At 40.8% G+C, this 27,274-nt stretch overlaps 1 protein-coding gene across 7 annotated transcripts in view; it reads right to left on the reverse strand.

Moving 5' to 3' along the window:
- The window catches only part of LAMA3 (laminin subunit alpha 3), a 274,694-nt gene that overhangs the window by 118,248 nt on the left and 129,172 nt on the right, over positions 1–27,274 (reverse strand). For 5 of the 7 annotated variants that reach the window (XM_074022716.1, XM_074022718.1, XM_015440095.3 and 2 more), the window contains 13 exons: positions 25,854–25,900; positions 24,462–24,561; positions 23,722–23,774; positions 23,389–23,494; positions 22,491–22,590; positions 19,520–19,676; positions 17,120–17,252; positions 14,953–15,095; positions 12,658–12,755; positions 11,981–12,134; positions 5,203–5,363; positions 2,135–2,243; positions 44–141 (listed from right to left, as the gene is read on the reverse strand). In XM_074022716.1, the coding sequence (XP_073878817.1) occupies positions 44–141; positions 2,135–2,243; positions 5,203–5,363; positions 11,981–12,134; positions 12,658–12,755; positions 14,953–15,095; positions 17,120–17,252; positions 19,520–19,676; positions 22,491–22,590; positions 23,389–23,494; positions 23,722–23,774; positions 24,462–24,561; positions 25,854–25,900 (1,459 nt within the window). Of the gene's footprint in view, positions 1–43; positions 142–2,134; positions 2,244–5,202; positions 5,364–11,980; positions 12,135–12,657; positions 12,756–14,952; positions 15,096–17,119; positions 17,253–19,519; positions 19,677–22,490; positions 22,591–23,388; positions 23,495–23,721; positions 23,775–24,461; positions 24,562–25,853; positions 25,901–27,274 lie in introns of those variants that run through there. The other 2 variants (XM_005587022.4, XM_074022719.1) reach the window with 2 other exon arrangements.

A 27,274-nucleotide genomic window follows, 5' to 3' on the forward strand; every position in this document is an offset into this window, starting at 1 on the left:
TCACTCAGAACATGAACGGGGAGACAGGAAGGAAATATATTACCTTTGATTGACAAATCGCCTGTAACTGGCAATGCAGTGGACTTGCGGCCTCACATACTCAGCTGAGAATTCTTCAATGGGTATGATACAAACTTGATGCTATTGAGCAAATACAATGCACAAAGGCACATTGCAGTTACCAGGAAAATCAATGGTATGGCCAAAAACACCCTTTTAAAAAAGCGATGAAGTAAAGGATTTATCCATAATAATTCTAATTGTTATTTTAAAGTAGAAAATATTGGAGGATGGCATGTCCTCAGGCATCACTATGTGCAACAAATCCTTTTTCCTGTTTTATAGAATTACTGACTGAATTACTGCTGAAATACTTACATAAACAGAACTGAGAACAAAACCATAAGAAAGCTCAGAACCTACTCTTTTCAGTGACTTCCAGTGCCTGTTTTTTCTGTCTTGTCCTGGGCCAATCCTGGCTTTTCAGGCCCGTTGGGAGGAAGACAGGGGATGTGGTGTTTGGCCAGAGAGCCTGCTTTTCAAAGTGAGGGCTGCCACTGCTAGAAATAACCCTTGTTCATAAAGAATGACTCCCATCTCAGGCACATTTGGCCTTTGTTGAAGGAACTGTCTCCAGAGCTAGTTTTTGAGTCACACAAGAAACTCAGTCATTAATTTATCAATATACTTTATTTTAAATCAAAACTGTATTACCAGCTTGACTGCAAAGCTATTCATTAACAATAACAAACATTTTTGTTGAACACCACTGAGACTAGGGGTCTTGCAAGTCCAAGATGGACAACACCCCTGCCTTCATAGAGTTTATGTTCTAGCCAGCCTTGACTCTGAATGGCATCTGACTACTTCAAAAAGGGAAAACTTGGCCAGGTGCGGTGGCTCACGCCTGTAATCCCAGCACTTTGGGGGGCCGAGGTGGGTGGATCACGAGGTCAGGAAATCGAGACCATCCTGGCTAACACAGTGAAACCCCATCTCTACTAAAAATGCAAAAAATTAGCTGAGCGAGGTGGCGGGCACCTGTAGTCCCAGCTACTCGGGAGGCTGAGGCAGGAGAATGGCGGGAACCCGGGAGGTGGAGCTTGTAGTGAGCTGAGATCGAGCCACTGAACTCCAGCCTGGGCGACTGAGCGAGACTCCGTCTCAAAAAAAAAAAAAGGGAAAACTTACTCTTAAATGATGAACATTCAGCTCCATTATAATTTCCAAAGATGAAGAGGTTAGATTCTCTTGGATTGTTATGTTTTAAGAAGGAGTCATAATTTTATAATTATAATTTTTTAAAAACTGAATTCCAGCTACTTCTTAAGAGTAGGCTCCAAGTTTTTAATACTATCAGGCACAAATATTTAAAACACAGTAGCACAGGCTGGCCTGGCATTTCCCAGGGTGTGATGCATGCATAGTATCATCAGTAACAGGAAGTTGCTTCACTCTTAAGAGAATCTTTTCCCTGAGATATTCATTGTAAATCTGGCCACCTCCTTTCTAGCGAGATCCCACTGCCTCTGTTTATCAGAACCCTCAATGTTCAAGTCATGCCATTACAAAGGTGGGCATGAAGATTATTTAGTCTGCCACACTTGATATTTTAACTCTTAATTATATATATATGTGTGTGTGTGTATATATATATATATATATATCTGATTAATTGAAGGATATTCTTTTTGAAATAGTTTTTTTAAACTAGGTAATTACAAGCTTTAAAATTTTGATAAAATTTACCAAGAAGCTAATAGAGATAATAAAATAGTAAGAAGGAAAAGAAAATAAATGATAAGCAATGGGATTTCTAAACTCTGGCAATAATGATAAACTAGGAAATACAATAACAGAAGATATTTTCCTTATAATAGTAGAAATGAATAAAAATTAATGAAATGGGATTTTGTGAGAGGAAATATGACTAAATTTTATTATGCCATACCAAAAAAGGCTCAAACAAATGAAGAGGCAAGTCAGGTTCTAGATGGGAAGAATAAATATTAAACTGGCAATTCTTCACAGGTTATAGGAGTAATGCAACCCCAGTCAAAATTTTAATAAGCTTCAAAAAATATAGATATCAGCAAAATGCTTCTAAAATTCAATGGGCAAAACAGAAGCATACCAGAAGGAATCGGGCCATGTGTCCCTTGAGCTGAATGTCTGCATCTGCCAACAGCTCGTACACAGCGATGCGGCTCATGTGATCAATCACAGCACTCCGGCAGAGAACGCTGCAAGAGAAAACAGTTTTCTTAGCCTGATTCTCAGCATCTCCCTCATTCTGCACATCCTTATGTGCAGACCGGGGTGGCTGACCGCTCCTTGGTTTCACCTGTTTATAACTGAATGAATTATAGTGAATTTTCCTGCATGATGAGTTGAAGAGGGATGCAGCTCGAAGTCTCTATGGGGAAAAGAACCTTCCCGCTGTGACCAGTGTTGTACCTCTCAGGGCTAAAGGCCCCATTCAGTTTTTCTACCCAGCTTTATAAAGTACTAGGTTTAGTCCTCGAGAGAAAGGGCCCCAGGGTCAGTAACTGCAGATCTCTAAGGCACAGCCAACATTCCTGGGACTATTCACAATTAAAGTCATCCACTAGCCTCACAGCCACCACCCCACGCCAAGACAGTGCGCATGCTGGCCTTCCTCCAGCATGGATAAGACCCCAAGTTTGCCTCTGAAACTCAGTCTGGTTCTCCTCCTTCTTCCTTCTTCATTTCTACCTGTGGTATCTCTTCCCTCCATCACATCAAGTGAGATACAGAGTTCAGGGACATTTAAAAGCTCACAGTTTTGAACCAAATAATTCTAACGGTAAAACCCTTACAGGTGGTACTTTTTGAGTAATGTTTCTGAATTCATTCTCCATTGCAAATTCTCTGTTTCTAAATATAATTTGAAACTACTGTTATATTAAAACAAAAGCGCTATTTCTGAGAAATATTTGAAATAATTCAGGCAATGACTTTTCTGGTGAGGATTAAAATGAGAAAAGTTATATAAAAAGCCAAGCCCAGTGTGTGTTATATATTAGAAACTTAGTAAACCGTTTTTTTCTTTCTCACTCCCCTATGTGAGTGTGAGTGAGTGTGTGTGTGTGTGTGTCCATTAAAACACATTCTTTTGGATTTAGGCATAATCCTAAGGTTAAATATACTAAGTGATTTACTTAGTTTTATCCTTATCCTATATTAAATTCCTCCTAAGAAATAGCCTAACAGTAATAACCAGATTGATTTAATCACTAATGATCATCTCTTTTATGGAAAGCAGATTAGATTTATCACAGCACTACTCTGAAAAGTGGTTTTCTTTAGCACCACTGCTATTCTGCTGGGATTTTTTTTTTTAACATCGTTAGAACTCACTTGAGAAATGCTGGGAAAAGTTGAAACCTCAGCAGAATATGCTGCAATGCTGAAAGGGCCTGTCATTTAACATAGGTTTTCATGGGTCAAATATTTTCCAGTTGCACCATATTGTTTGAACTCCCATACTTGTAGCCTGTTCATTTTCACTTATCCACATGACAGACAAGGAAGAGAAAGAGGAAATATTTTAGCCACGTGAAAAAATACAACAGAACACTCTTTGGAGTGGTTAAGCACAATGAAAGTGGTTCCTAGACTGAAACCATGCTGTCCTGCGTTTCTAAGGATAGAAACTCCTAACACAGGACTTTGGTGTTGTCATGTTTAGAGCTAAAATGATCTGCAGACTGAATAACTCCATTCAGACTTAGGTCACAAAACAACACCCATGGTGCCCAGAAAGGGTGTCCTTTCTTTCTTTGGTTTTGAAACCACTTCTCTCCTTGGCATAGATATTCTCAGAACTCCTCTGAGATGATTCAGAGTCACCAGGGTTATCATGAGTATTTCCTCCTGCCCCCTTAGCCATCTCCACTCTGTATCCTGAGCAACCGTAGTCAAGCCATGGGATCTGGAAGCGGAAGGAGTTGGAGAGCTGAACCGGCAGATGGGCATGGACAAATGGGTATGGAGAAGCCCTGCCCCAGGCCCTGTGGCTAACAGTCTCCAGGCCTCAGGTGAGGTGGCGACCCACCCATCAGGAGTGGACATTCCAGTGGTTGCTGATTTCATCTATAGATGCAACTCATATCTTCAGATAATGACAGAACATCCCCGGAGAACTCTTTTAGGCCCATTTTGTGCTCCTGTTAAAAATCCAAATACAATTACCTTCTTTGGTTCTATCATCACCCAAAGACAAAGACTTCAGAGATGCTCGTTTAGGGTTACTGAGGGCATGATGTTCATTCAATAGCCATTTCATCAATTCTCATAAAAGTTTCCATTCTAAGCTACTAGAAGTAACTCTTTGGATAAGTTTTTGTTTATTTGTTTTCATTTTCACAACAGGGAAAATGTCCATTGCTTCAGGTCATGTTGGGTTTGACAAAAAGCAACACGAAAGCAGTAGTAATACAATGTTCAAGGCCGCGGCCAAGAACTGGATGGTTTTACTGCAGTGCTCCACCTGCTGTTTCAAGGAACTCTGACTTCCAGTCCCATTTAGTATACAATTAATTTCATGTGGAAACACCCCTTGTGCTGATTATTTAATTACAGCATGCTCTGGACATTTGCATGCATCTTGAAATATTATGCAAACAAAACCATTTTTAATAAGCCCTTGTCAGTTAGTGCTCTTGGAAGAGAAGAACTTCATCGGGGCATTTTGAAGTCCTTTGTTAATTTTTTTTTCCACTTGGCAATCATCAAACATTAATTATGCCCAGTTCTGAAGGTGTGCTGCAAAGGTAGGTGTGCACCCCCTAACATTACTGAGAACGAGTCTTTTTCCTTATGCTACGCACCCAGGTACTTGACACAGCCTTTGAGGTGAGAGCAGTGAGTTCATTGCACCGCACCTTAGTGATAGAGAATCAAATAAAGAGGTTGCGTTGTGCTATGTGAATCTGAACCAAATTGCTAAGTACAGCATACAGCTTTTTAAGAAAATGCCACATTTTTACTCTGCCCATAGAGAGGGCTCCCAATACCCACATTAGTGATGACGTTGGACCACACAACTAATCACCTGCTTGTTTTCAAAAGCTGCCTCAAAAAGAAAACAACCTCCCAACACAAATAACCGTCAAAGTTCCTAAAGCACATTTCCTAATTGTACCTTTACAGAGGAATTCCCTTGGTGGGACTGAGTACCTGTACTTGCAGCTGTAAATGTTCACCTGGCCTGCCAGAACAGACCCGGGGCTCTTCACGTTCACATCAGCCACAAACAGCTGGGCTGCCTCTGTGGAATACTCAAGCACAACCACGTAGCGGCCAACCTGTGGGACTCGCAGCCGCAGATGCAATTCCACCTGTCACAGAGGCCAAGCAGACAGACTGTGATCCAGCTGTGACACGTACAGGCCATACGTGCATCAGCAATGGTGAAAACAGAGCCCAGAAGACACCCTGGAAGTATTTTTACACGTCATCCCTGTAAGAAATATGGTCCTACAGGTTGAGATGCCAGATAAAACACATGGTGTCCTGTTACATTTTAGACGGAAATAAATAACAGATAATTATTTATCGTTTATTTGGACGATTTAATGGGGCATCCCGTACTCTTATTTTCTAAATCTGGCAGCCCTGCTTAGAGAGGCTTCTACTCTTTCCACCCAGAGTGTTTTTGCTGCTTGTTTCTCAAGGCAAAAGACATTCTAAAACTTGAAGTAAAAATGAAATACTGGCCGGGCGCGGTGGCTCAAGCATGTAATCCCAGCACTTTGGGAGGCCGAGATGGGCGAATCACAAGGTCAGGAGATCGAGACCATCCTGGCTAACACGGTGAAACCCCGTCTCTACTAAAAAATACAAAAAAACTGGCCAGGCGAGGTGGCGGGCGCCTGTAGTCACAGCTACTTGGGAGGCCGAGGCAGGAGAATGGCGTAAACCCGGGAGGCGGAGCTTGCAGCGAGCAGAGATCCGAAGTACTGATGAGGAGTAACGGGAATGAAATGTGCCTTTGGGCTCTTTAGTTGTTTTTTTCAAAGAAGTTTTAAATTGTACTAAGGGAAATAATGTAAAAGTGACACACACACATCCCGCTCCTGAGATAAGGGGTGTTAATAAGGACTGTTAACGATTTTCATATTTCCAAACCATTTTCTATGCCCAAATATGCACACGCATGTTTTGTTTTGTTAAGAAAAACTGTGATCATAGTAGACAATTAAGGATGCTTTTGTGCTACGATGACAGAGACCACAGGGCCTGCAAAACCAAAAATATTTACTATCTGTCCCTTTACAGAAAAAGTGTGCCCTCCCCTGATATCACCTACTGGTTAGGAGTTTGGGATCTGGAATCAGACAGCCTCCAGCTGTGTGATCTTGCACAAGCTACTTGACATCTGTATGCCTCGGTATCCTCCTTAGTAAAATGCAGATAACAATAGTACCCCCCTCTTAAGATTGTTCTGAGGATTAAGTGAATACATACAGAGCTCTCAGAAGTGTATTTGACATATAATAAGCACTATGTAAATATTAATGAGTATAATTGTGATTATTGCTTTTTACCATGACTTGCTTTTTTTACTCAATGGTATTTTATATGTCTTTATTGCAAAAATACATACATGCAAATACACTTACATGCAAATATACTTCATTTTTTGAATAGCTGCCTACCATTCTGTAGTATGAATATAAAACTATTTAACTAATCCCTTATAGAGGGACACAGGTTGTCTTTAATTTTCCCTACAACCTCTAATGGTATACAATCATCATGCGTATATCCTAATGCTAGTATTTCTGTAAGATTCCTAGAAGTGGAATTACTGGGTCAAAGTGTGTATGCATATTTAATGCCTGGGCCAGTATTAGAACCTTATTCCTCACCAGTGTAACCCACCTCCACCTGCAAGCTCAGATCCGGGCAAGCTTTACCACATTTAATTAAAATGGTCCTCCCTCTCCCTGCCTTAGGAAATTCACATTTGGTATTCCTTCTGCACGGCTCTGAACCACATAACTGCGATCTTCCACAGTGATTTTTTTTTTCTGGCATGTAAATAACAGAAAGATTTCCCTCTGGGAAAGAATGTAGATCAGCCACACCAATGTTGACTCTATGTTCTAGAGGGAAATATGGCTCTGCCACTGCTCCCTGTGGCGAGGTTACTGCCAGCATTTCGCCCCTGAGCATCTCCAAACAAGGGCCTGACTGTCATTACCCCACCACAAAACACTCACAGGTCAGTGATGTATCAGGTTTTCTCCCAGAAGTTATTATTGGCAGCAATTTCTATCTAGCACTCTATTATAAATTTCTACTACTCTTTCCACTCTAAATTGTATGGATTACCTTTTAGAAGGCTTGTTTGAAGAGTTTAAGGTACATTTGATGGGCAAAGTCAGGTTTGAGAAACTCAGATAAAAGACATAAAAGATGGCAAACAGAAACTTTACTGCTTGCTGTTGTGATTATTTATGTGTGTTATTTATCTTTAAAAAGGGGAACTTCAATGGAATCAGTGTCAAACTGGAGGAATATTTCTGGTTCTATGGCACAGAACTGACCTCTAGTAGTTATTAGTGTTTTGGGATAAAGACATAGAAGGCGGGTTTATCAAATCTGTTGCCTATACAAAACTAAAAGGGATAACTAATATGTCTGATGTCAAAATGAGGATTCAAATGATTTGGTCAGCAAATATTACTGAATACCTACACTATGCTAGTCCACCAGCTAGGTGATAGGTATACAATGGGAAGCAAGACAGACATACGCTCAGACAGACTTGAATCAAGTAATTAGATAACTAGAAAATACAGCATAAAACTACATGTGAATAATGTTCTGCAGAGGTGTTAGAAAGGGGCCTGAGCTAGTCGAGGAGATAAGGGAGGGGGAAGGCTTCCTTGAAGAAGCAGCAACTTAGTTGATTGTGGAGGACAAGGAGAAGACAACCAGGCCACAGGGGAGAGAAGAGTGTTTGGGTAGAGGGAACGGCTTGCAGTAGGAGGCTACATACAACGTAGAATGCTGTAGAGTCCCATATAATGCAAGCCCAAGAGACTGAAGGTAGGTCAGAGGAGCAGAGAAACAGAGAGCAGGAGGGGGTATAATAAAACTGGGAAGTAGAAAGGGCAGCTTTATAAGCCATGTTAAAATCTTTGTCTCTATCCTAAGAGCAATAAGTGTTGATCAAATATTCCCATCAGAATGTGAGTGCTGGCTATAGTCTGGAGAACAGATCAGGAGGTGCAATGGGCAGAGCAGATGTGGGTCAGCTAATTAGGAGGCTTCTACGGAGATTCTCATAGAAAATGATTGTATTTTGGACAAGGGAGATAGAAGGAGAAAGCCAAGAAAAGTTTGGGATATACACTCACAGATGGATTGGTTTGGGTGGGGGAAAGAATGGGAGAAGTCACGGATGACCCTAAGAATTTTGCCTTATGTAATTAGATGGGTGGTAGTGGCATTAACTTAGGTAGGGAATACTGAAACGGAGTTTGAGATTGCTTTGAAACATCAAAGAGGTAATGTCAGGAAGGAAGGTAGACTTGCTGGTCTGCATATAAAAGCAGAGGTATGACTGGGCATAACAATATGGGAGGTATCTGTGTGGAGATGTGTCTGACACAATTGCCATGGGTGAGGCTTCTCGAGACAGAACATAGAGTAATAAGGCCTAGGACTGAGCCTCGACAAATTCTAACACTTAGCAGCTAGACAGAGGAGGATGAGTCTGCAAATGATATTTTGAGGAAGCGGTGAGAGAGGTAGAAAGAGAATCAGGTTGTCGTTATTTTTTAAATTATTAAGATAGCCCTTAAATTATGAAAAACAAGAGAGAGTTTGAGAATTCAGGGAGCATCCACCAGGCATTGAAAGCTGCCGAGAAGTTAAACCGATAAGGACTGAAACATATCCACTGGATTTAGTGACAAAGATCTCATCGGAAACCTGGCAAAATAAATTTAATGGAGTGGGAGGTGGAAGCCAGACTGAAGTGGGTTGAGGTGTGAGTGGGGCATAAAGAATTAGAAACAGAGAGTGTAGACAATACTTTGGAGGAGTTTTGTTGTGAAGGGGAGGCGTATGGTGCAGTGGCTGAGTTGAGGGAGAGAGAGAAGGATTTTAATAAAAATAGGTTAGCATTTTTTAAATACGGGTGACTTCTGGTTCAGATGGCACAGAGAATTCACACTCACTATACTCCTGCTCCAAGAGAGAGCGACTCTGGGTAAAACGTTTTAAAAGAACAACAAAAAGATACATTTGAATCAAAAGTAAATAGGTGATAAAACATAAGTTAAAGAAAAACCCCAAGTGGCACCAGGACTGTAGTCACAAGCCTGTTTTCCCCTAGATGTGGAAGCAGGTTATTTTGGCCAGCAGTTTAGCTCGTGCAGAGTAAAGAGAATAAAACATGTGCCATAGGAGACAATGGCCAGATCCAGGTACATTTTTTGAAGACGAGGATGTTCAAACTTAAAAAGAAGCTAAAAAATTGCTTCCAATCTGCCTCCTGGGTTGTGGATTTATAAGAAACTGTGTGAAGGTCAAATACTGCATGTTCTCACTTATAAATGGTCGCTAAACAATGGGTACACATGGACATACAGAGTGCAATAACAGACACTGGAGACTACGAAAAGTGGGAGGATGGAAGGGGGGGTAAGTGTTGAAAAACTACCTATTAGGTACAATGTTCACTATTTGGGTGATGGGTACACTAGAAGCCCAGACTTCACCACTATGTTATATATGCATATAAGAAACTTGCACTTGTACCCCTAAATATGTAAAAATAAATAAATTTTTAAAAGAAGCAATGGAATTTGGGAACCAAAAATCAAATATGTGGCCTCATGACCAAGAACTGAGCTATGCCATTCATGGGGTCAGTGTCTGAATCTGTGCTATCTTCAATGTCATAACAATAGAGAAGGCACACTGTAATGCCTGCTCCTGGGCTAAGGATCCAGTGGACAGGTAAGACAGTGCAAAACTAGCAGGCTAAAACAGATACAAAAGAAGGACAGGACAAAAACCTCTCGTTCAAAATAAGCCAATACGCCTGTAAACAAAATTTCAAAACACAGAAATCAAATATTAAGAAGGACAGGTAACAAAATAATCAGAGATGAGTTCACTTCAGATGAGGTGAATTTTATGGAATAGTCTGACAAAGACTAAATATAGCGGCCCACGGTCGGAAATCCCCAAACTCTGAAAAGGAAATAGGTTTCGTAACTGTTTTGGCGGCAAACCTTACCTAACTTAACCAATAATCATTTGTTTGCAAAGTCTGAACTAAACTGATATTAGTTCGTGTCTCCCCAGGTGTGCCTATTCATGCTTTTCACTGGAGAAATATTAACCTGTTTGATTATAGGGTATTATCCCAGACCTCACTGGAGATGTTATCTTTTTTTAAATCTTAAAAATTCTGAATTCTGAAACACACTTGGCTCCAAGGCCTTTAGGATACTAAAAAAGATAAATGAAGGAGTAACTTCCACTTAAAAGTACATGAAGTTCGGAAACAAAAACTGGCAGAAAAGACAAGAAAAAGTAAATATGATAAAGAGCCAATTGGAAAGTTTTAAAAGTATAAATTAAACTGAATCAATAAGCTGGATAATAAAGAGATAGTAAAATAAAATATTTCAATATTGTAAAAGAGCCTTGAGGTCCTGCTGACTAGCTCTGTACTATAGCTCTGGGTTAAATCAGAGATTAGAATCTCCTAGATGAGTCATCATCATCACTTCCTGGTGGTTGCCCCTTCTCAACTGTACCTCCTGTTGTCTAGGGAACACATACACACAAATACACACACATACACGTACATGTATCTGTATATCTACGTGTATGTGCATTTTATGTATATATGTATGTATGTACACCTATATACATGCATGTGTGTATACACACATAGCATGGGTAGGGAAGGATACAGCAAACTTAGTATTAGAATGAAGTGGAGGGAAGATCATTTAGGTTTTTGATGCATATCTATATTGTTTTACTTGTTACAACAAGTATATATTATTTTGTGTCATGAAAATTCAAATAAAATGAAATGAAGACTTTACTCAGGAAATATACTTAAAACCCTTTAACTGCTACCTTCAAAATGTTAGAAATGTAGTTTACAAAAATGTACACGTCTAAATGTTCAGTTACGATTAACTCCACATATATTTTCATCCCACAGATTTAATCCCCCAAATGAATATTTTCCTCAAAAGGACAAAACAGAGAATGTTATAGAAAGCAAACAATAAAAATATAGTGGAGGAAGTTTTTTCCAGTGTCTTCATTTTGAAGTGTTGCGTTGTGTGTTCTTATTGTTATGGTTGATATCCTATAGCTCTAACTCGAATCTTAAATTAGTATGATCTTAAATTTGGTTCTGAAGTTCGAAGAACTCCTGGAAGAAAAGTAATACCAAGACCTGTAGTAACCTGTCCTCCAAGCCGTGAGGTAGGTGCCAGGGGGTGTAGAAGTTCCGGATTCTGAGCTCAAGGAATTCAGCTGTTACAAATTGCTTAGCCTAAGGGGTTGAACAGTCAGTGAGTGTGGTATCCTTTTAGGGTAAGCTCTGTCATTTCTGGAGGCTTACTAGATTGAGTCTCATCTGTCTTTTAAGAGAAATCTTGCCCTGAATCAGGTAGAACAGGATGCCCCCTTCTAAGTCCAGATAACCAAAAAGAAAGGATTTGATGGCTGCCTACATCCCCTGCCATGTCTAGAAAGTGCTCAAAGAACAACCTGAACATGGCTCCATGCAGCGTTATCATCCAGCCCCACCCTAAATCAGATAGCTCAGCAAATGTTGATAAACACCTCTGAGAAAATCTTCCAGGTTCCCCTGAATTTGAGAAGCAACTGTGGCCAAGTGTTTTCAGCAGATACAGATGGGGAGGTAGTAATAACTTCGATAACAAATAAAAGGCTGGCCCACCTCTCTCCCACTGAGGTCCACCATGACAGGGTGTGCAGGTGTGGGCTGCCTCACTGCCACGGGTCTGGGCTCCCCATCAAGCAGGAAGTGTCTGGCCTCACAAGCCAGGGTACAGGGGAATCTGGTCACTGGCAAATGCTGGTAGAGCAAGCAACTTCAACGAAAACAACAACAGCAACAACAACAGAATCAATAGTTACAACTGAGAACATCAAACGGAATATCAAAGTACATCCCCAAAGACTCTTAGTCATTCAGTTCACTCATTCATTCATCATCTTTCAACAAACTCTTATTAAGTGTCTGCTACAAGAATTAAGCAATAAATTTTCATCTGCATGGGGAAGAGAAGAAACAAAGGTCCACAAACCTGGGTTCTATTTTAAGCTCTTCCTCCCACCGGATGCATGACTGACCTTGAGGGCACTGACTTGGGCATGTGTCAACATTCCCACATGCTGGAGGGCGGTAGCCACTCCTAAGCCAGCTATGGTGTGCAAAGCGCCTTGTGAATCTTATTTGAAGGACACAAGTAAGACATAGAGGAAGATCACAACTAATCATCCAGAGCATCGTGCTGTCGTTGTGATCCTGAGACACCTCATGAAAGCTTGCATTAAAGGCTTCTAATTTAGAGGACCCCAATGATGTGGCTGCACCTTCTGCCCCATACTGACTTTTCTTGGGGAGGTCCTGCGTAGGCACACGGTTCTGTGACTGGCACCTGCAGTACAGAGGCTTCATAGTAGTCCCTGGGGAGCAGCACCAGGTAATCCTAGTAAATAAAGACCAAAAGGAGAATCACTCATTTTGATGGTAGCCCTACTTTGGATATAAAATAATCAAACATACTAGTTAAATCAATAACAACCAGGTGAAGTCGCTAATTAAACTCTCCATATCAACTACTTTGTTCTTCATCCTGACTCACCAAAACACAAAGAACCACTCATCAAAGATTCTTTACATATCAGAGAGAAACTTGTCTGTGTGAACATTTTTATTCTTCAAGTTTCAAGAGAGATTTTACTGTCTCTCCTGGGTTGTTTATAAATTCACAAATTAACAAAGATAATAAATTGTCAATTGATGAAATGTTCTGTGGAAATGCTGGTTGCCTTCACCAGTACAGAACACTGAATGTGGATCACTTTCTACTCCCACACCCGAGTAACGCTCATCTGGCACGGTATAAAAAGCAATGCCTTGTGATCTTGGTGATTCACAGAATGGAACTGGCCTACTGCCTGTCCCAAGAAACAGAGGAAGAACATGTTCCACTGAGTGTGCCAAACAAAGCCCACAGCGTAAATTCAGCTAAGCAGCTCTTCAGGAAAGAGCAGAGCTGCAGGCTTCTGGAAGGTGAATGATTGACAGCCCCCAGCTGTCCTGACAGCAGCGCATATCTGCAGAGGGAAGAAGGGAGAGCGAAGAGTTCATACACAGACCATAAAGCTTTTTCTTTCCTCAGAGAGAAATGTATAGGAGGGGAAAAGTAGGAGATTGTGGCTCAGGGGACTCAGTAAGTTTCAATTTTTAAAGGGTTACTGTTCTACTAGTAAGTTTGCTGAGTTTGGGACCACATCTCCTCTCTCCTCATGACTTTATAGTCTCACAAATACTAGAATAGTAAGAGTTCATAGTAGGCACCCAATAAGATATTTTTAGAGACAATAGGATTATAATATGGAGGCATACATATGAATTACTACACAATTGCACAGACTAAATGTCATTAGGCATCTTCCATGCCTAAATAGTAACTTTTATAATGAACTTCTACTTTCCGTGAGTCCAACATTGTACCCATTACTGGCATCAATGGGATTTTCCTCTGCCTCATTTCTACCATTTGTGAAACATTCTTGAACTTTTTTTTTAAAGCAATAAAGCTTCCTACTAAGAAGGTGCAAGAAGAGCACAGACCTTCTGATGTTCCTTTGCTGTCTTGAATGGATGGCACAAACCCTCACGTTATCCTTGTAAGATCCCAGATTTGAAAGGACCTATTAAGATAAGTATTTTCCCTGTTGTACGGAAGAAGCAACTGGCAGGACTGGAAGAGGCAGGATTGGAATTAAGGGACTTGCCTAAGATTTGCTAACATGGCCAGTAAATGGGGTTGTGCCAGAAGGAAAAGCTTTATGTTTTCCACTCTGAGAGCATGAATCCAAGCTTTTCCCAAGAACTCTATTTTGAAAAGACCTTGCCATGAAGCAAAGCAGGCAGCCTTAAAGCACATAGCAAAGAGGGCTGTCTCAGAGAACAGATTTCATCCCTCCAACTCCCCATGGCTTCTCTGGCTATGCTATTAGGTGTTTGAAGACAAAGCCCTTCCTGAATAAAGAGTTCTCCGTTGTAGGCAATCTGTTTGGTGAGAATAAACCTGCATTAGGTTCAACACAGAAAAAAGCAGAAAGAGTGTCATGGAGAAGCAGTGGCTCTTGTAGCCTCTCGCTTCTCTTTCCACCCCCAAGAACTTTACTGAAATTTGTATCTTCTTGTCTTCTAGGTTCTTCTTCCTTGGTTCTACACAATCTCCAGACAGTGTAGATAATAACCAGGCGAAGCTGCTAGTTCTTATGATGTGAGGCAATGGGTGCTAAAGTCTATACTTCTGACTCATGCTGGAAAATCCCATACCAGCTTTGGAAAGGTGAAGCCACATACTCATGAAGGTTTTGTATTTGTTCTGATAACTTAGGAGTCTTTAGGAGACCTTTTTTATTTTTTATTTTTTTGTCCAAGAGAAGCTAGCTGAAAGGATACAAAAGATACTTCAAGTTGATTCCTATGTCATTTGAGGGCGAATGTCACCACATATTCCTTAGTTTGGGGCTGAATAGTTCCTGTGTCTAAAACCACCAATGATTGTGATATTTTATGGTTGCTGTGGATTGTAGTCTTGGATGGAACCATTTCTGAGGTAGGAAGAATCCCGCAAGAGCTCTCCATTCAGAACTAAGTCTTACCAGAAGGACTCCTTCTGCCTTAATACAAGCAACCCATATTCCTGGTGTGATTGAAAATGGATCTGCAAAACCATTTCCAGGGACGGTGACAAAGGCTGGCTCCTTACTCGGCAGGAAGATGATCTCTTTGCTTTGAGCAGCACCTATCAGAAATACAAAGAACTGCTTAAGGCATTTTTCTATCAGTCAGTGTTATGATTTTAGATATTCAGTTTTGAACATTCAGCTTACATCTCAAAAAGTTTAAGATGATATGTACTGATCAGATTTACTGATCTTATCCTTAAAAACTGTAATATGCAAATACATATGTATAAAATAGGCTAGAAAGATACTGATAAGACATCAGCAATGGTTATCTATACTGGGTAATTGTTTAACTTATTAAATAAGTATATTAATATTTGTAAACGGTTTAGGAAAGTTCCTTGCATATAGTAAATGTTCAATATATTATATTAGCTGTTAATTATTTTTTCCTTTCTTGTTTATATGTTATTTTTTTTAAAAGCCAGGGTCTCACTATGTTGCCCAGGCTGGAGTGCAGTGGTTATTCACAGGTGCAATCACAGCTCATGACAGCCTCAAACTCCTGAGCTCTAGCAATCCTCCCACTTCAGCCTCCCAAGTAGCAGGGACTACAGCATATGTGATTTTTAAGTTTTAATTTTTATTAATAAACATGCGTAAGAAAAAGTTTTACTCTTCTGTTTGTTTGTTTTCAGGATAAAATATGTTTTCTTCTGCATTAAACAAAGAGAGGACCTTCTGTAAGAGGTTCAGAAAGAAATAAACTATTGCATCTGAGTTCAACTGAGACTTTTTCTTCCAAAGAATTATCTTCTCCAAATCTTTGGGTTCACTCTTGTTCTACAAACATTGATGGGGGCCTACTATGTGCCAGGTTTGGAACTAAGTTCTGGTGACAAGGCAGTAAACACAGTAAGCATGGCCTTTGCTCCCTGCTGTTGAGGACTGGAGAGGAGTAAGGATTAGAAGACAGGAGAATGTGGTACAGTCTGGACAGTGGTATTTGGGAGGAGGCACAAGTTACCACGGGACATAACATAACTGGGGCTCCCAACTCAGACTTAGGGGAAAAGTGTCCCAGAGGACAAGGAAACGAAGCAAAATGTATTCCAACTATTTGAGTTAACAGAGAACAAACTGCTGCCGTTATTGTCATGCAGGAGGCAGAGGGACCTGTTAAGAGTTTGGAATCTGAAGACTTTGTCTACAAACATCCAGCTGTGGCTGCCAATTTACTAAACCTCTCAGCTCTGTTTTCTCTTCAACTCTCTTCAGTTTGCAAAGTTCTTATGATGTGAGGCAATGGGTGCTAAAGTATTCTATAAATGATTAAGTAAGCCTGCTAGTCTTTCAATGAGTTAATCAACCTCCAGCCACGCAAGTTGGACTGACACAACTCAGAAATAACATCATTTCTTCCCCCATTCCGAGTGAACCGTGGATGCTTAACAAAGATAGCGTATATTTTGATGCTAAATTAGATTTCCACTGGTGCCATTTTGTGTCCTCGTAAAATTCCAAATGCTTCTTGGAATCTGTTTCCAGGACAGGTAGAAGCCCTAAAACCTTGAAGAACAGACCTCCAGGCCTTCTCTCTGCCTGTGGCCAGGCTGTGCGCTCTTCTCTTGTCCCTCTGCCCTCAGGAATTCCTCACCCCTGAGTCAGGTTTGCAGCTCCCTCCTGGAGCTCTTTTGGGCTTCATGCTTTACAGCATTCATAGGAAAAACTCCCATCCTCACCCATTTCTCCTCTATTTGGTTGAGTTGAAACAATGGAAGAATTTGGGGCAGTGGGCCAAAATCTCTCAAGTAACACCAAAAAAGTGACACCCACTTCACCACGAATGAGTTATAAATGAGCTCTGTCCAGTGAAGACATCATAACCCATGGGGTTCAGCCAAGGTACACAGGTTGTTATATCAATTTTTAAAATGACAGTTAATGATAAATTTAGTAGCAAAACTTAAGTGATTGTTTAGAGAAGGAAAGGTAACAAATGACAGGGCTCCTAGAGAACTGTCTAACCAGACTGTGAGCCAGGCTTGACACTTTCTAAGGGTGATCAACTCTGCGAAAATCAGAGAAAGTGTTTCACTATTTATTTCTTAATTGAAAAGAGGCTTGAAATTTTACCTACTTGCCTTACCCCAGGATGGATAAATAGTTATATGGCCAGATACTGCTTCAGTTCCCGGGTTAATGTATCTCAGAATAACGTGAAACAAGGAGCCACTTGACTTCCCCACATTCAATGTTATTCTTACATCATTCTGAAATATACCGAAAGGCCATAAAGCATAGAAAAAAATTGGTTAAAAGACATGCTAGCCAAACAGTGACTTTATTCTATTCAAGTGTCACTACTGGACTTGTAATGTACACACATGCGCGCACACACACACACTCACACTCAGTCAGCAAGCACGGAGTAACTTGTGAAAGATGGAAACAGGCAAACCTAACGATGAATTAAAATCACTTACAACCAAAATTACAGTGAAAACGCACTTCCTCAGCAACTGAGATCCTCTTTTGACCTTTTCGTAATCAGGCAGACAGAGCGGAGTATTAGATGGACTAGTTTAAGAAAGCCACAGTGACGGAGCAACCACCACTGGCTAGGAAAAATAAAAAGGCAGAAGAGAAGGAAAGGAGAGGGTATTATTTCACACCACTAGAGAGACTGCTTCAGAGTCCGCTTCACATACATAAAGTCTAAATGGTCATAGAAACCAACGGTGGCCAAGGAAAGGTTAAAGACTTTCCTTGACTCTACAAGGTGGTAACATCTGGATGTAACTAAAATATACCTATTAAATTGTATAATGTTTTATCTCAATTCCTTATGCAAGAGAAATGATGGCTTTTGAACCTAGAGGAGGGGTCCTGTTGGTCCCCAGGGCCTGGGCTCACACAGTATTCTGTGAATATTGTGGAGCCTGGACTGCTGAAGGAAAGAGTAGACTATTTTAATTCTGAACCACTGACTACACGTCCAGATCATCCAGATTCGGCTGTAGCCCAAGGAAACTTCATGAAACTTGGAAATGCCCAAATTAGTGGTTCTTCTGGCATTTCCCCCTACTTCTTTGGTTAAAAGGAAGGGGATATATGTTAAGTGAGATATTGGTGACAATCAAGTCTGACTTTGTGTAGAACCACTTGCTCTGGAAGCAGGAGCCACAGGTGACCCACACTGAGGAACTCCTGCTGACCCTCACAGTTTGTCTGAATTCATCTTGAAGTGTTAGTTTCAGATGGAAAATAAATATGCAAAAACGTATTAGGAGCAGAGGAAAGTAAGTGGTGATTCTGGGGGCACCACCAACGTCCTCTGACCAAAATAACTTTCTCAGAAAATGTGTCATTAGAGATGAATTCCTTTTTGTCCACCAGCTATTCTTTGAAACTGTAAGCACCTGTGAGAAGGCATACACTTTGATTGGGTTGTCAGTCATTTACATCCTATTATGACTCAATGGAATTTACTGCTTGTTTTCTGAATAATGAAGTAATGTTAGGAAACTGAAGAAATTAAATAGCTGTATTTGGGGAGTGGCGGGAAAGAGTGAAGTATCTTAAGATCCTAGGTACTATTTCAGAAAGGCAGCTTGGATGGGGACTATGGCCAGGCAAAAAGCAGTGTTAGAATCAATGAGGGGGAGGGGTCCGAGAGAACTGTGGCCCTGTCCCAGCTTCTCTACAGGCTGACGGAGGTAGCAACAGCACGTAGCAGTCTTGAATGCACTAACAAAAAATACTGTGTTACCATGATCGTTAATTTACCTCTCATATTCTGAATTTCTCCACTGAGAAACAGCTTGAAGAAACCAACCTCAAAGAAAAATTCTGAGGACAAAGCTACTCAATGGCTATATAGAATGTTTTAGTTATAAGTAGCAAGACGTATAAGTTGTAAAGGTAAACAAAGAATGTATAACTTCCCCTACTCATTCTAATATAAAGCAAAGATAGATGGATACAGTAGAGAAGAATGAAGGAAAGAGAAATATGGAAAAGAAAAATGAAATAGCACTTAACTAATACTCATTATTTATCTTAGTTTCCATGTACATAGCAATTCAAAGTTTAAAAAAAGCATCAGCCAAAAATTAGGAACACTAGCTTTACTGGAATTACTTAAGCCAACTCATTTTTGTTTTCCACAAATGGCTTTAAAGAAAACTGTCCCTCACATTCTACTACAGCCTAACGTCACTTAGGAAACTTCCCTCTTCTTATAAAAAAGTCTCCAGAGATAAACACTATTTTTCTTTAATCTCTTCATTTTCTGATTTGGTAATCAAATTAAAGTAACAATGAACTATGAAATCCACACAAAGGCTTACCAGTTAATATACAGCCCTACCCCAAGCCCCAGGTTTAATCTAAACCCCAATGCCAACCCATAATATGGAGAAAAAGAATCGTGGAATGAGTTCTGGGGACAGGTCACCTTTCAGGGGGCTCACTGAGACTGGTGTGGGGAAGTATCTGAGCTACTCAGCCATGAAGCTGCTTTCTCCAGGTTGCATACCTGTACTGAGGTCATTTGGGCATATCCTCTCCAGCTAAACCCAGGAAATGCCAGCGGATCAAATCCAAACCGAAGGTCTCTCCCATTAGGTGTGCTGCCGTCTTCAATCTCGTACTTCATATGATGCAAATCTGGGAAATAGTAGTTGTTTTCAGGCCTTTCGTAAATAAAAAGTAAACACATACGGGAGGTTAGGCCCATAGATCATCTGAACATCCTTTAATCACGATAGCTACTATGAAGGAACTCCACCACATTGACAGAGTACATTAAATAAAGGACAAATGAGAAGGATCTCCTGCTCTTTCTCTAAATTATTGCTTTCATTCACATAAACATTCACACAAAACACACTCAACACCTACTAATTCCAAGCATTAAGATGAGAAAATCATTTAGCACAAGCCATAGTGGTAGCATCCTTTAGTATGTTCTAAATAATTGCCAAAAATTTAGCAAAGGCAAATTAGTTTATTTACTGTGTATTTATTTAATCATTCATTTATACACTCATCACATAAATATTAATATCTATGTGCCAGGCACTCTTGCTAAGGACCATAGGTATAATGATGAACATGACATAAAATATTTCATATGCTAAATTTACAAGTTAGATATATTTTCTCGATATGTATTTTTTAATCATTAGAACGACTCTTCTATGCCTTGTTTTCTCTTAAACTATATGCCTATTAAAGAATTCTTTTCAAGAGCTCAGCTGTGGTAGGCACAGAGAAGTATCCAAAATATTCCAACATTGTGTGGCATTTAACAAACTACTTAAAGTTCTCAAAAAAAAAAAAAAAACAGACACTTTGCTAATCCAGTCACAAGCTAAGAGCAGTTAGTGGGTTTAATGCCATAAAGATGAATTTGTTAAAAGAAATAGAAGGCCATGCTCCTATACTGCAAATAGAATTAGGAGTGCTTACAACTTTTCTGGAAACAATTTACAAAAATCCTTAAAAATGTTCACACACATTGACCCAGTAATTCTACTTCCAGGAATCTGTTCTAAAGAAAGATTTTGTAGATAGTCAAAGAATTAACACAAAAGAATGTTTGAAACAGTGAAGACTTGGAAACAACATAAGTGTACAATTATGAAATAAATTACAAAAAATTATATAACCATTTAAAATCTGACGGCTAATTATAATAATAGGAAATATTTATGATATGATGTGAAGAAATCAACACTAGGGTGGAGCAAGATGAAACACAGATGGAAAATGTTTACTTTTTTGAGACGGAGTCTCACTCTGTCGCCCGGGCTGGAGTGCAGGGGCACTATCTCGGCTCACAGCAACCTCTGCCTCCCAGGTTCAAGCAATTCTCCTGCCTCAGCCTCCGGAGTAGCTGGGATTACAGGTGTGTGCCACCACGCCTGCCTAATTTTTTGTATTTTTAGTAGAGAAAGTGTTTCACCATGTTGGCCAGGCTGGTCTTGAACTCCTGACCTCAGGTGATCTGCCCGCCTCGGCCTCTGAAAGTACTAGGATTACAGGCGTGAGCCAGGAAAACATTTTATGCAGGCATTTACAAAGCTCCCCTGGCCCGTGGTGAGGCTCACTGGTCTTCAGGAAAACAAACCTACAGATGTGCCTTCTTCACAGATCTTTTACTCCAAGCCCCCACAGTGACAGCCAATTAGAAAGACTGAGGGAAAGTGCAGCTGGGTTACTGCAACCTCAAACTCCTGGGCTCAAGCTATCCTCCTGCCTCAGCCTCCTGAGCAGCTAGGACTACAGGCATGCACCACAGTGCCTGCCTAATTGTTTTTTTGTTTGTTTGTTTGTTTGTTTTGTAGAGATGGGGTCTCACTATGTTGCTTAGGCTGGTCTTAAACTCCTGGCCTCCAGCAATTGTCCCAATTGGGACATCACTCCCGGCCTGCTCTGACTTTTAGAATTCAAATGTTGGAAACATTGAGGGAAAGGAGAGAATCACCTTGCTAAATACAATTTACCTTCACAACATAAAAGATCTCTTTATATATCTGTTACTATTGCAAGTAGTGAAGGTACTTGAGATTCAGAAGTTATTTTTCTTCCCTTCACAGAGGAAAAATCACTGACGAAACATCAAGGCTTGAAAATATTTATAAATGGTGAAATACAATGGCCTAAGAGATGAAACAATACCATAGTTCCTATAGTTCCCCAGTCTCAATCTGCACCTCATTCCCTTGCTGCTACAGTTCATTGTCACCTGCTTCTGCACGAGACAAAGCACTTCTTCCCCACTTCCAAAGTTTTCTTACCCCTACCCTCACCGCAACCTGGGGAATAACTTTGGCCTCTGTACTTCCTCACTCCTGGTCCCAAGAGGGAAACAGGAACAGAACCTTATTAGCCCAGGCACCTGGGTATGTGGTGACACTCCCTCTTATGCCCTCTCTTATTGGCCCAAGCCCCTGGGTATGTGGCACCGCCCCTTCTTATTCCCTTTCTTATTGGCCCAGGCACCTGGGTGTGTGGCACCGCCCCCTCTTATTCCCTTTCTTATTGGCCCAAGCACCTGGGTATGTGGCACCACCCCCTCTTATTCCCTTTCTTATTGGCCCAGGCATCTGGGTGTGTGGCATCGCCCCCTCTTATTCCCTCTCTCCCTGGAGTGGGCCTATCTGTGGGCTCCTCCTGCTCCAACTTGTACATGGAGGTTGGGCCCTGAGAACCCACCTCATGCTTCCAGCTGTCGTCTTGCCCATCTGGTTTTTGTACCTGTGGGAACTTTCAAGCGAAGGTGCTTCATGGTCTACACAGTAGAACAGGCTTTATGGGCAAGGAAATCTCCCGTTTTAAACAACTCACACACAAATGTCCAGATTTCAATTGACATAGGACAGCTTCCCCTGTCCTTGATCCTTAGGGCTGCTTCTCTCTTCACCAGAGCTGTAGCACAGGCAGGAATGTCTAAGACCGTCTTCCACACCCTGAACATGGGAAGAAGCCTCCCGAGGACTCACCGCTGGCACGCCTTTCCCACGACATGCTCTCGGCACTGGCACACTCCGGAGGGCCCGCTGCACACAGAGGACAACGCCCCACCAACGTCACACTGGCACCCTGAAAGCCAGGAAACAGCAGCAGTTACCCCTTAAGCCATCTCCACACTGAGTGCCTCCCCTGCTCTACGAGAAAGGAAAACTGACCATGCCAGTGACACAGTGTCTGCTTTCTTTCCTCTGCCACACCTATCTGGCCGGTGTTTGAAATCTCAGAAACTCCCAAACTAAAATGGTGTGTCTGCACTTGGAAATCAGATTCAACCACAAAAACAACAACAAAAACAAAATTAAAATGGTGTGTCTTTCCAAAGGTCTGCTTCTAAGTTGGAGGCAGCTACTATAGGCCAGCTCAAATGCTGTTGTCCAATGCAAAGACGACAGCAGCCCATGAGTAAACATGCTTCAGAAACCGTGCTGTTCTAAAGAACATGTGATAACCAGGGGCCGAGCGAGAGATTCAGGAGTAGCCTTGTGGGGCAACTGTCCTGCAATTTCCTTATTTAACACAACACTGTCTCCGAAAATCTGATGCTAGCATTTTTGATAATATAAAATATATCTTTAAAATTACTAAATCTTGATGTTATTTATAAAACTAACAGACGCCCTCCCATCCCAGTTATGTTTCTTATAATTAAACCCACAGTGTGGTGGTAGAAGAGAAGTAGAAACAGCTTCACTTGCAATTTACTAGTTTCAATGTAATCAATGTTTGACCAAATTCCCTGGACAGAATGCTTCAGGGCCATTCCGTCAGAAAGTCTGCATGAAGATGACAAACTCAGAAGAAATGTTATTTGGACCATCTTTGTCCATTAACATTGTGCTTTGCTCAGGGCCCACTGGACTTATTTACCTTGACACCCAAAGTAATTGCTCTTTTCCAAAGCAAAATATCCATCTTCACAGTTGTCGCAGGAATCACCACCCACGTGGGACTTGCAGTGACAGTCACCGTCTCCCTGCAGAACAATGAACCAGATGACAACATTTTATACAACTACAGAATTCACTAATCTTCAAGATTGAAAACTGGCTCGTTGTATAATAGGAAGCAGTGTAGCCAGGATCTGGAAAGGATTACCATGCACTGTAGAATGACAGAGGTACTAACACACACCCCCAGAAACCCCACAAGCAGTTGCTGTAACATTCTGCTGTTGTCACATGAAAACTTGGCCCACTTTACCTGCCTACACTCTCCAGTTCCACTCACTGTTCCCGCCTTATGGCACTGGCATTCTGTGGAGATAAGAGAGCATCCTTAAACCAAGGGAGACACAAAAGACAGTTCCTGGCTCTGGGAACATCACACAGCTGCAACACAACGTGTGCAGTCGGCCTTGCCAGTGCAGTTCAATGGAATGAGAGTTTGCATCACTGAGGTCTAAAATTGGACTGCTTTCTGAAGTTGGCAGAACAGACCAATCCATACCATCCATCTACAAAAAGTAACGGCTAGTTTATGGCTACTCCATGACAAAAGCTGCAACATCATGGGATTTTTGAATGATTCCAATGCCAAGGTCATTACTGATATGCATGCATGGAAGTACACTCTATTCAAGGTTATTCAGTATCCTTAACTCGGTGTTTTTAAGTCCTTATACTGGCTTCGATATAAGCATAAAATTAAAGTTAAACCAGAAAAAGTAGATTATAAAAACAAGGACATAAAAACCATATATCAAGTAGCTGCCTTCTCAAACAACAAAATACATACAGAAACAGGCTAGAAATCCCTTGCTGAGATTTTGAAAATCACAGACATTCTGCCAAAAGTGGGGGGAGAACATCAGAACATTAGATAGAATCTTGTCACATTGAAATGATTCAACAAATAGCTCTTGTGGGTGGGTTTAGTCACTGGGGCAGAGAAAATTAAGAGAACATTACAATATAGTAAATTATGATATATAAGAAACCTACCTGAACATCCATTGGGGTTTTCTTTGTCCAGATTCCAATACAACGGTTTGCAGATGCTGCAAGTAGGGCCTTCAACGTGAAGCTTGCATGGGCAAGACCCCTTTCAATGAAAATCAAACAAGCATTTGACATCTTGGAATTAAGACATGTTTTCAAACGTGTGTGAGCAAAGACTTGTCACAGAAATATATTTTGGTCACAAAAAGTAATTAAGTGTCTCCAGGGGAAAAAAATACTGGGTTGATTTCAACAGTCTGCGAATTGCTTTTGTTTATTTTTATTCATTTATTTGTTATACATGTAATCTGCATTTGTGGTTAAAAAGAAATTGGAAAATACGGAGAAAGAAAATTTCAAAATCACTCTTATTTATAGCATTGTCAGTGTCTGTTGATACTGTTACAGCAGAGACTATCAATTTAAATAGAAAAAATGTCTGAATATTTAACATGTTGAAAATCAGTACAGAATTGTTTATCTGAGAGTGCTTTGGTAATATGCAAGATTCACGGCCTTGCATCAATGTCATCAAGGCTTACGGGAAGGATGGCAGAACCTCATTCACTCCATCTATTCTGTGCCTGGAAGTTGGCATCTCTAGGCTCTGAGGCCAAGAAGACAGACAATTTCTAAATTATCTTAGAAAATTGCTCAGAATAGGCCGGGCGCGGTAGCTCATGTCTGTAATCCCAGCACTTTGGGAAGCCGAGGCAGGTGGATCACCTGAGGTCAGGAGTTCGAGACCAGCCTGGCCAACATGGTGAAACCCTATCTCCACTAAAAATACAAAAATTATCTGGGTGTGGTGGGGCGTGCCTGTAATCCCAGCTACTCAGGAGGCTGATGCACAAGAATCACGTGAACCCAGAAGGCAGAGGTTGCAATGAGCTGAGATCGCGGCACTGCACTCCAGCCTGGGCGACAAGAGCAAAAAAAAAAAAAAGAAAAAAAAGAAAAAGAAAAAGAAAAAAAATTGTTCAGAATACCATGGTATTGTGCTTGGAATAATATAAAATAAATTGTAATTATTTTGTACACAGCCAACTTTACTTAATGTGCCCTTGGCCATTGATTTTCTCAATGTTATTAATTATGCTTGTCAGACTTACGTGCAGGGCTCCACAGAGGCAACACCCTCTGAGTAAACTACAAACCTGCAGTAAGAGTTAAACTCTAGGACTCCAGAATAACAAGTTTAAATCTTATTCTTTAGTTTTTGAAAAAAAAAATCACAAAATCACATACGCTGTTTGAAAAAACAACAATGACCTCTTTAAGCAATTTAGCCTTGGGTCTTATTTTAATTTCTGGAAGTGCCCACACTGTTAGTCCTTAATATGTATCAGAATAATGGAGATAGTTAGAATTGCAACCCTTTTATAGTCTACTTACCAAATTGGAGTCGATGGTACCAGCTGGGTCACAAGCACTGCTGGAACCTGAATATGATTCAGAAATTTTTAAATTATCTGGTAGTTTGTTTTTCTCTTTGTTTTGATGTTTCAAGTCTTAAAAAGTTTTGTTTTCAAAAATAGTGTATCTACATTTATCTTTTCAATAGATGTGTGGCAAAGTCTGCATGCAATTCATAGTCAGGCATCTTGAATGACATTTATGGTCCTTAATTCCCAAATGACCTCTTTGGCCACTGAACAAATCTCTATCCTGTATACTCATGACAGTTCACTTCTAATTGCTCATGAAGAAAGAGATTAGGGAAAGATTCTAAAATTTTGAGCATCATTAGTATTGTCCAGAAGAGGGCAATACTGTACCAAGAGATTTTTAATTGCCCATTTAGAAGAAGTTCAAGAATTTCTAAGTACATCTTTAATTATCACACCTCCTTGTTCCCACCTGTACTAAAGTTATTTATAAAATCAATTGGTTTGTTTTCCTGACTTAGTATAACACTACAAACCAAATATAATCTCTCTTCAATACATTGGGATCTTGCAATGTTTCAGTTACAATTACACAGTGTTTGAACTGGGTAAGTCTGTTCTGAGTCTGGTTTTTCAAATCATTTAAATAAATCCATAATAGCATCTTGTTTCCTTGCAAATTGTTCCTTAACCCTATTGGTTTTGTTTGTTTCTGTCTGCCTCAGTTTCCCCTTGATGATTCTAATTCTCTCTCTCACTCTTTCTTGAGACAGGGTCTTGCTCAGTCTCCCAGGTTGAAGTGCAGTGGCACGATCATAGCTCACTGCAGCCTCCAATGCCTGGGCTCGAGTGATCCGCTCACCTCATCCTCCGGAGGAGCTGGAACGACAGGCATGCACCACCATGCCTGATTATTTTTAAAAATATTTTATAGAGGCTGGGAGTGGTGGCTTACACCTGTAATCCCAGCACTTTGGGAGGCCAACGTGGGCAAATCACGAGGTCAGGAGATCAAGATCATCCTGGCTAACATAGTGAAACCCCATCTCTACTAAAAATACAAAAAGTTAGCTGGGCATGGTGGCGTGCGCCTGTAATCCCAGCTACTCAGGAGGCTGAGGCAGGAGAATCGCTTAAACCCATGAGGCAGAGCTTGCAGTGAGCTGGGATCGTGCCACTGCACTCCAGCCTGGGGGACAGAGCAAGACTCTGTCTCAAAAAAATAAAAAATAAATAAAAATTCTAGAGACAGGATCTCATTATGTTGCCCAGGCTGGTTTCCAACTCCTGGCCTCAAGCAATCCTCCCGCCTAGGCCTCCCAAAGTGCTGGGATTACAGGCATGAGTCGCCCTGCCCTGTCCTCTCTTTCTTTTCTGATGTTCTCCTGTTCTCTGCATTTTTCCGTAATACTCAACACAAACTTCCAG

The sequence above is a fragment of the Macaca fascicularis genome, chromosome 18 (genome assembly GCF_037993035.2).
Source record: "Macaca fascicularis isolate 582-1 chromosome 18, T2T-MFA8v1.1".
Lineage (NCBI taxonomy): Eukaryota > Metazoa > Chordata > Mammalia > Primates > Cercopithecidae > Macaca > Macaca fascicularis.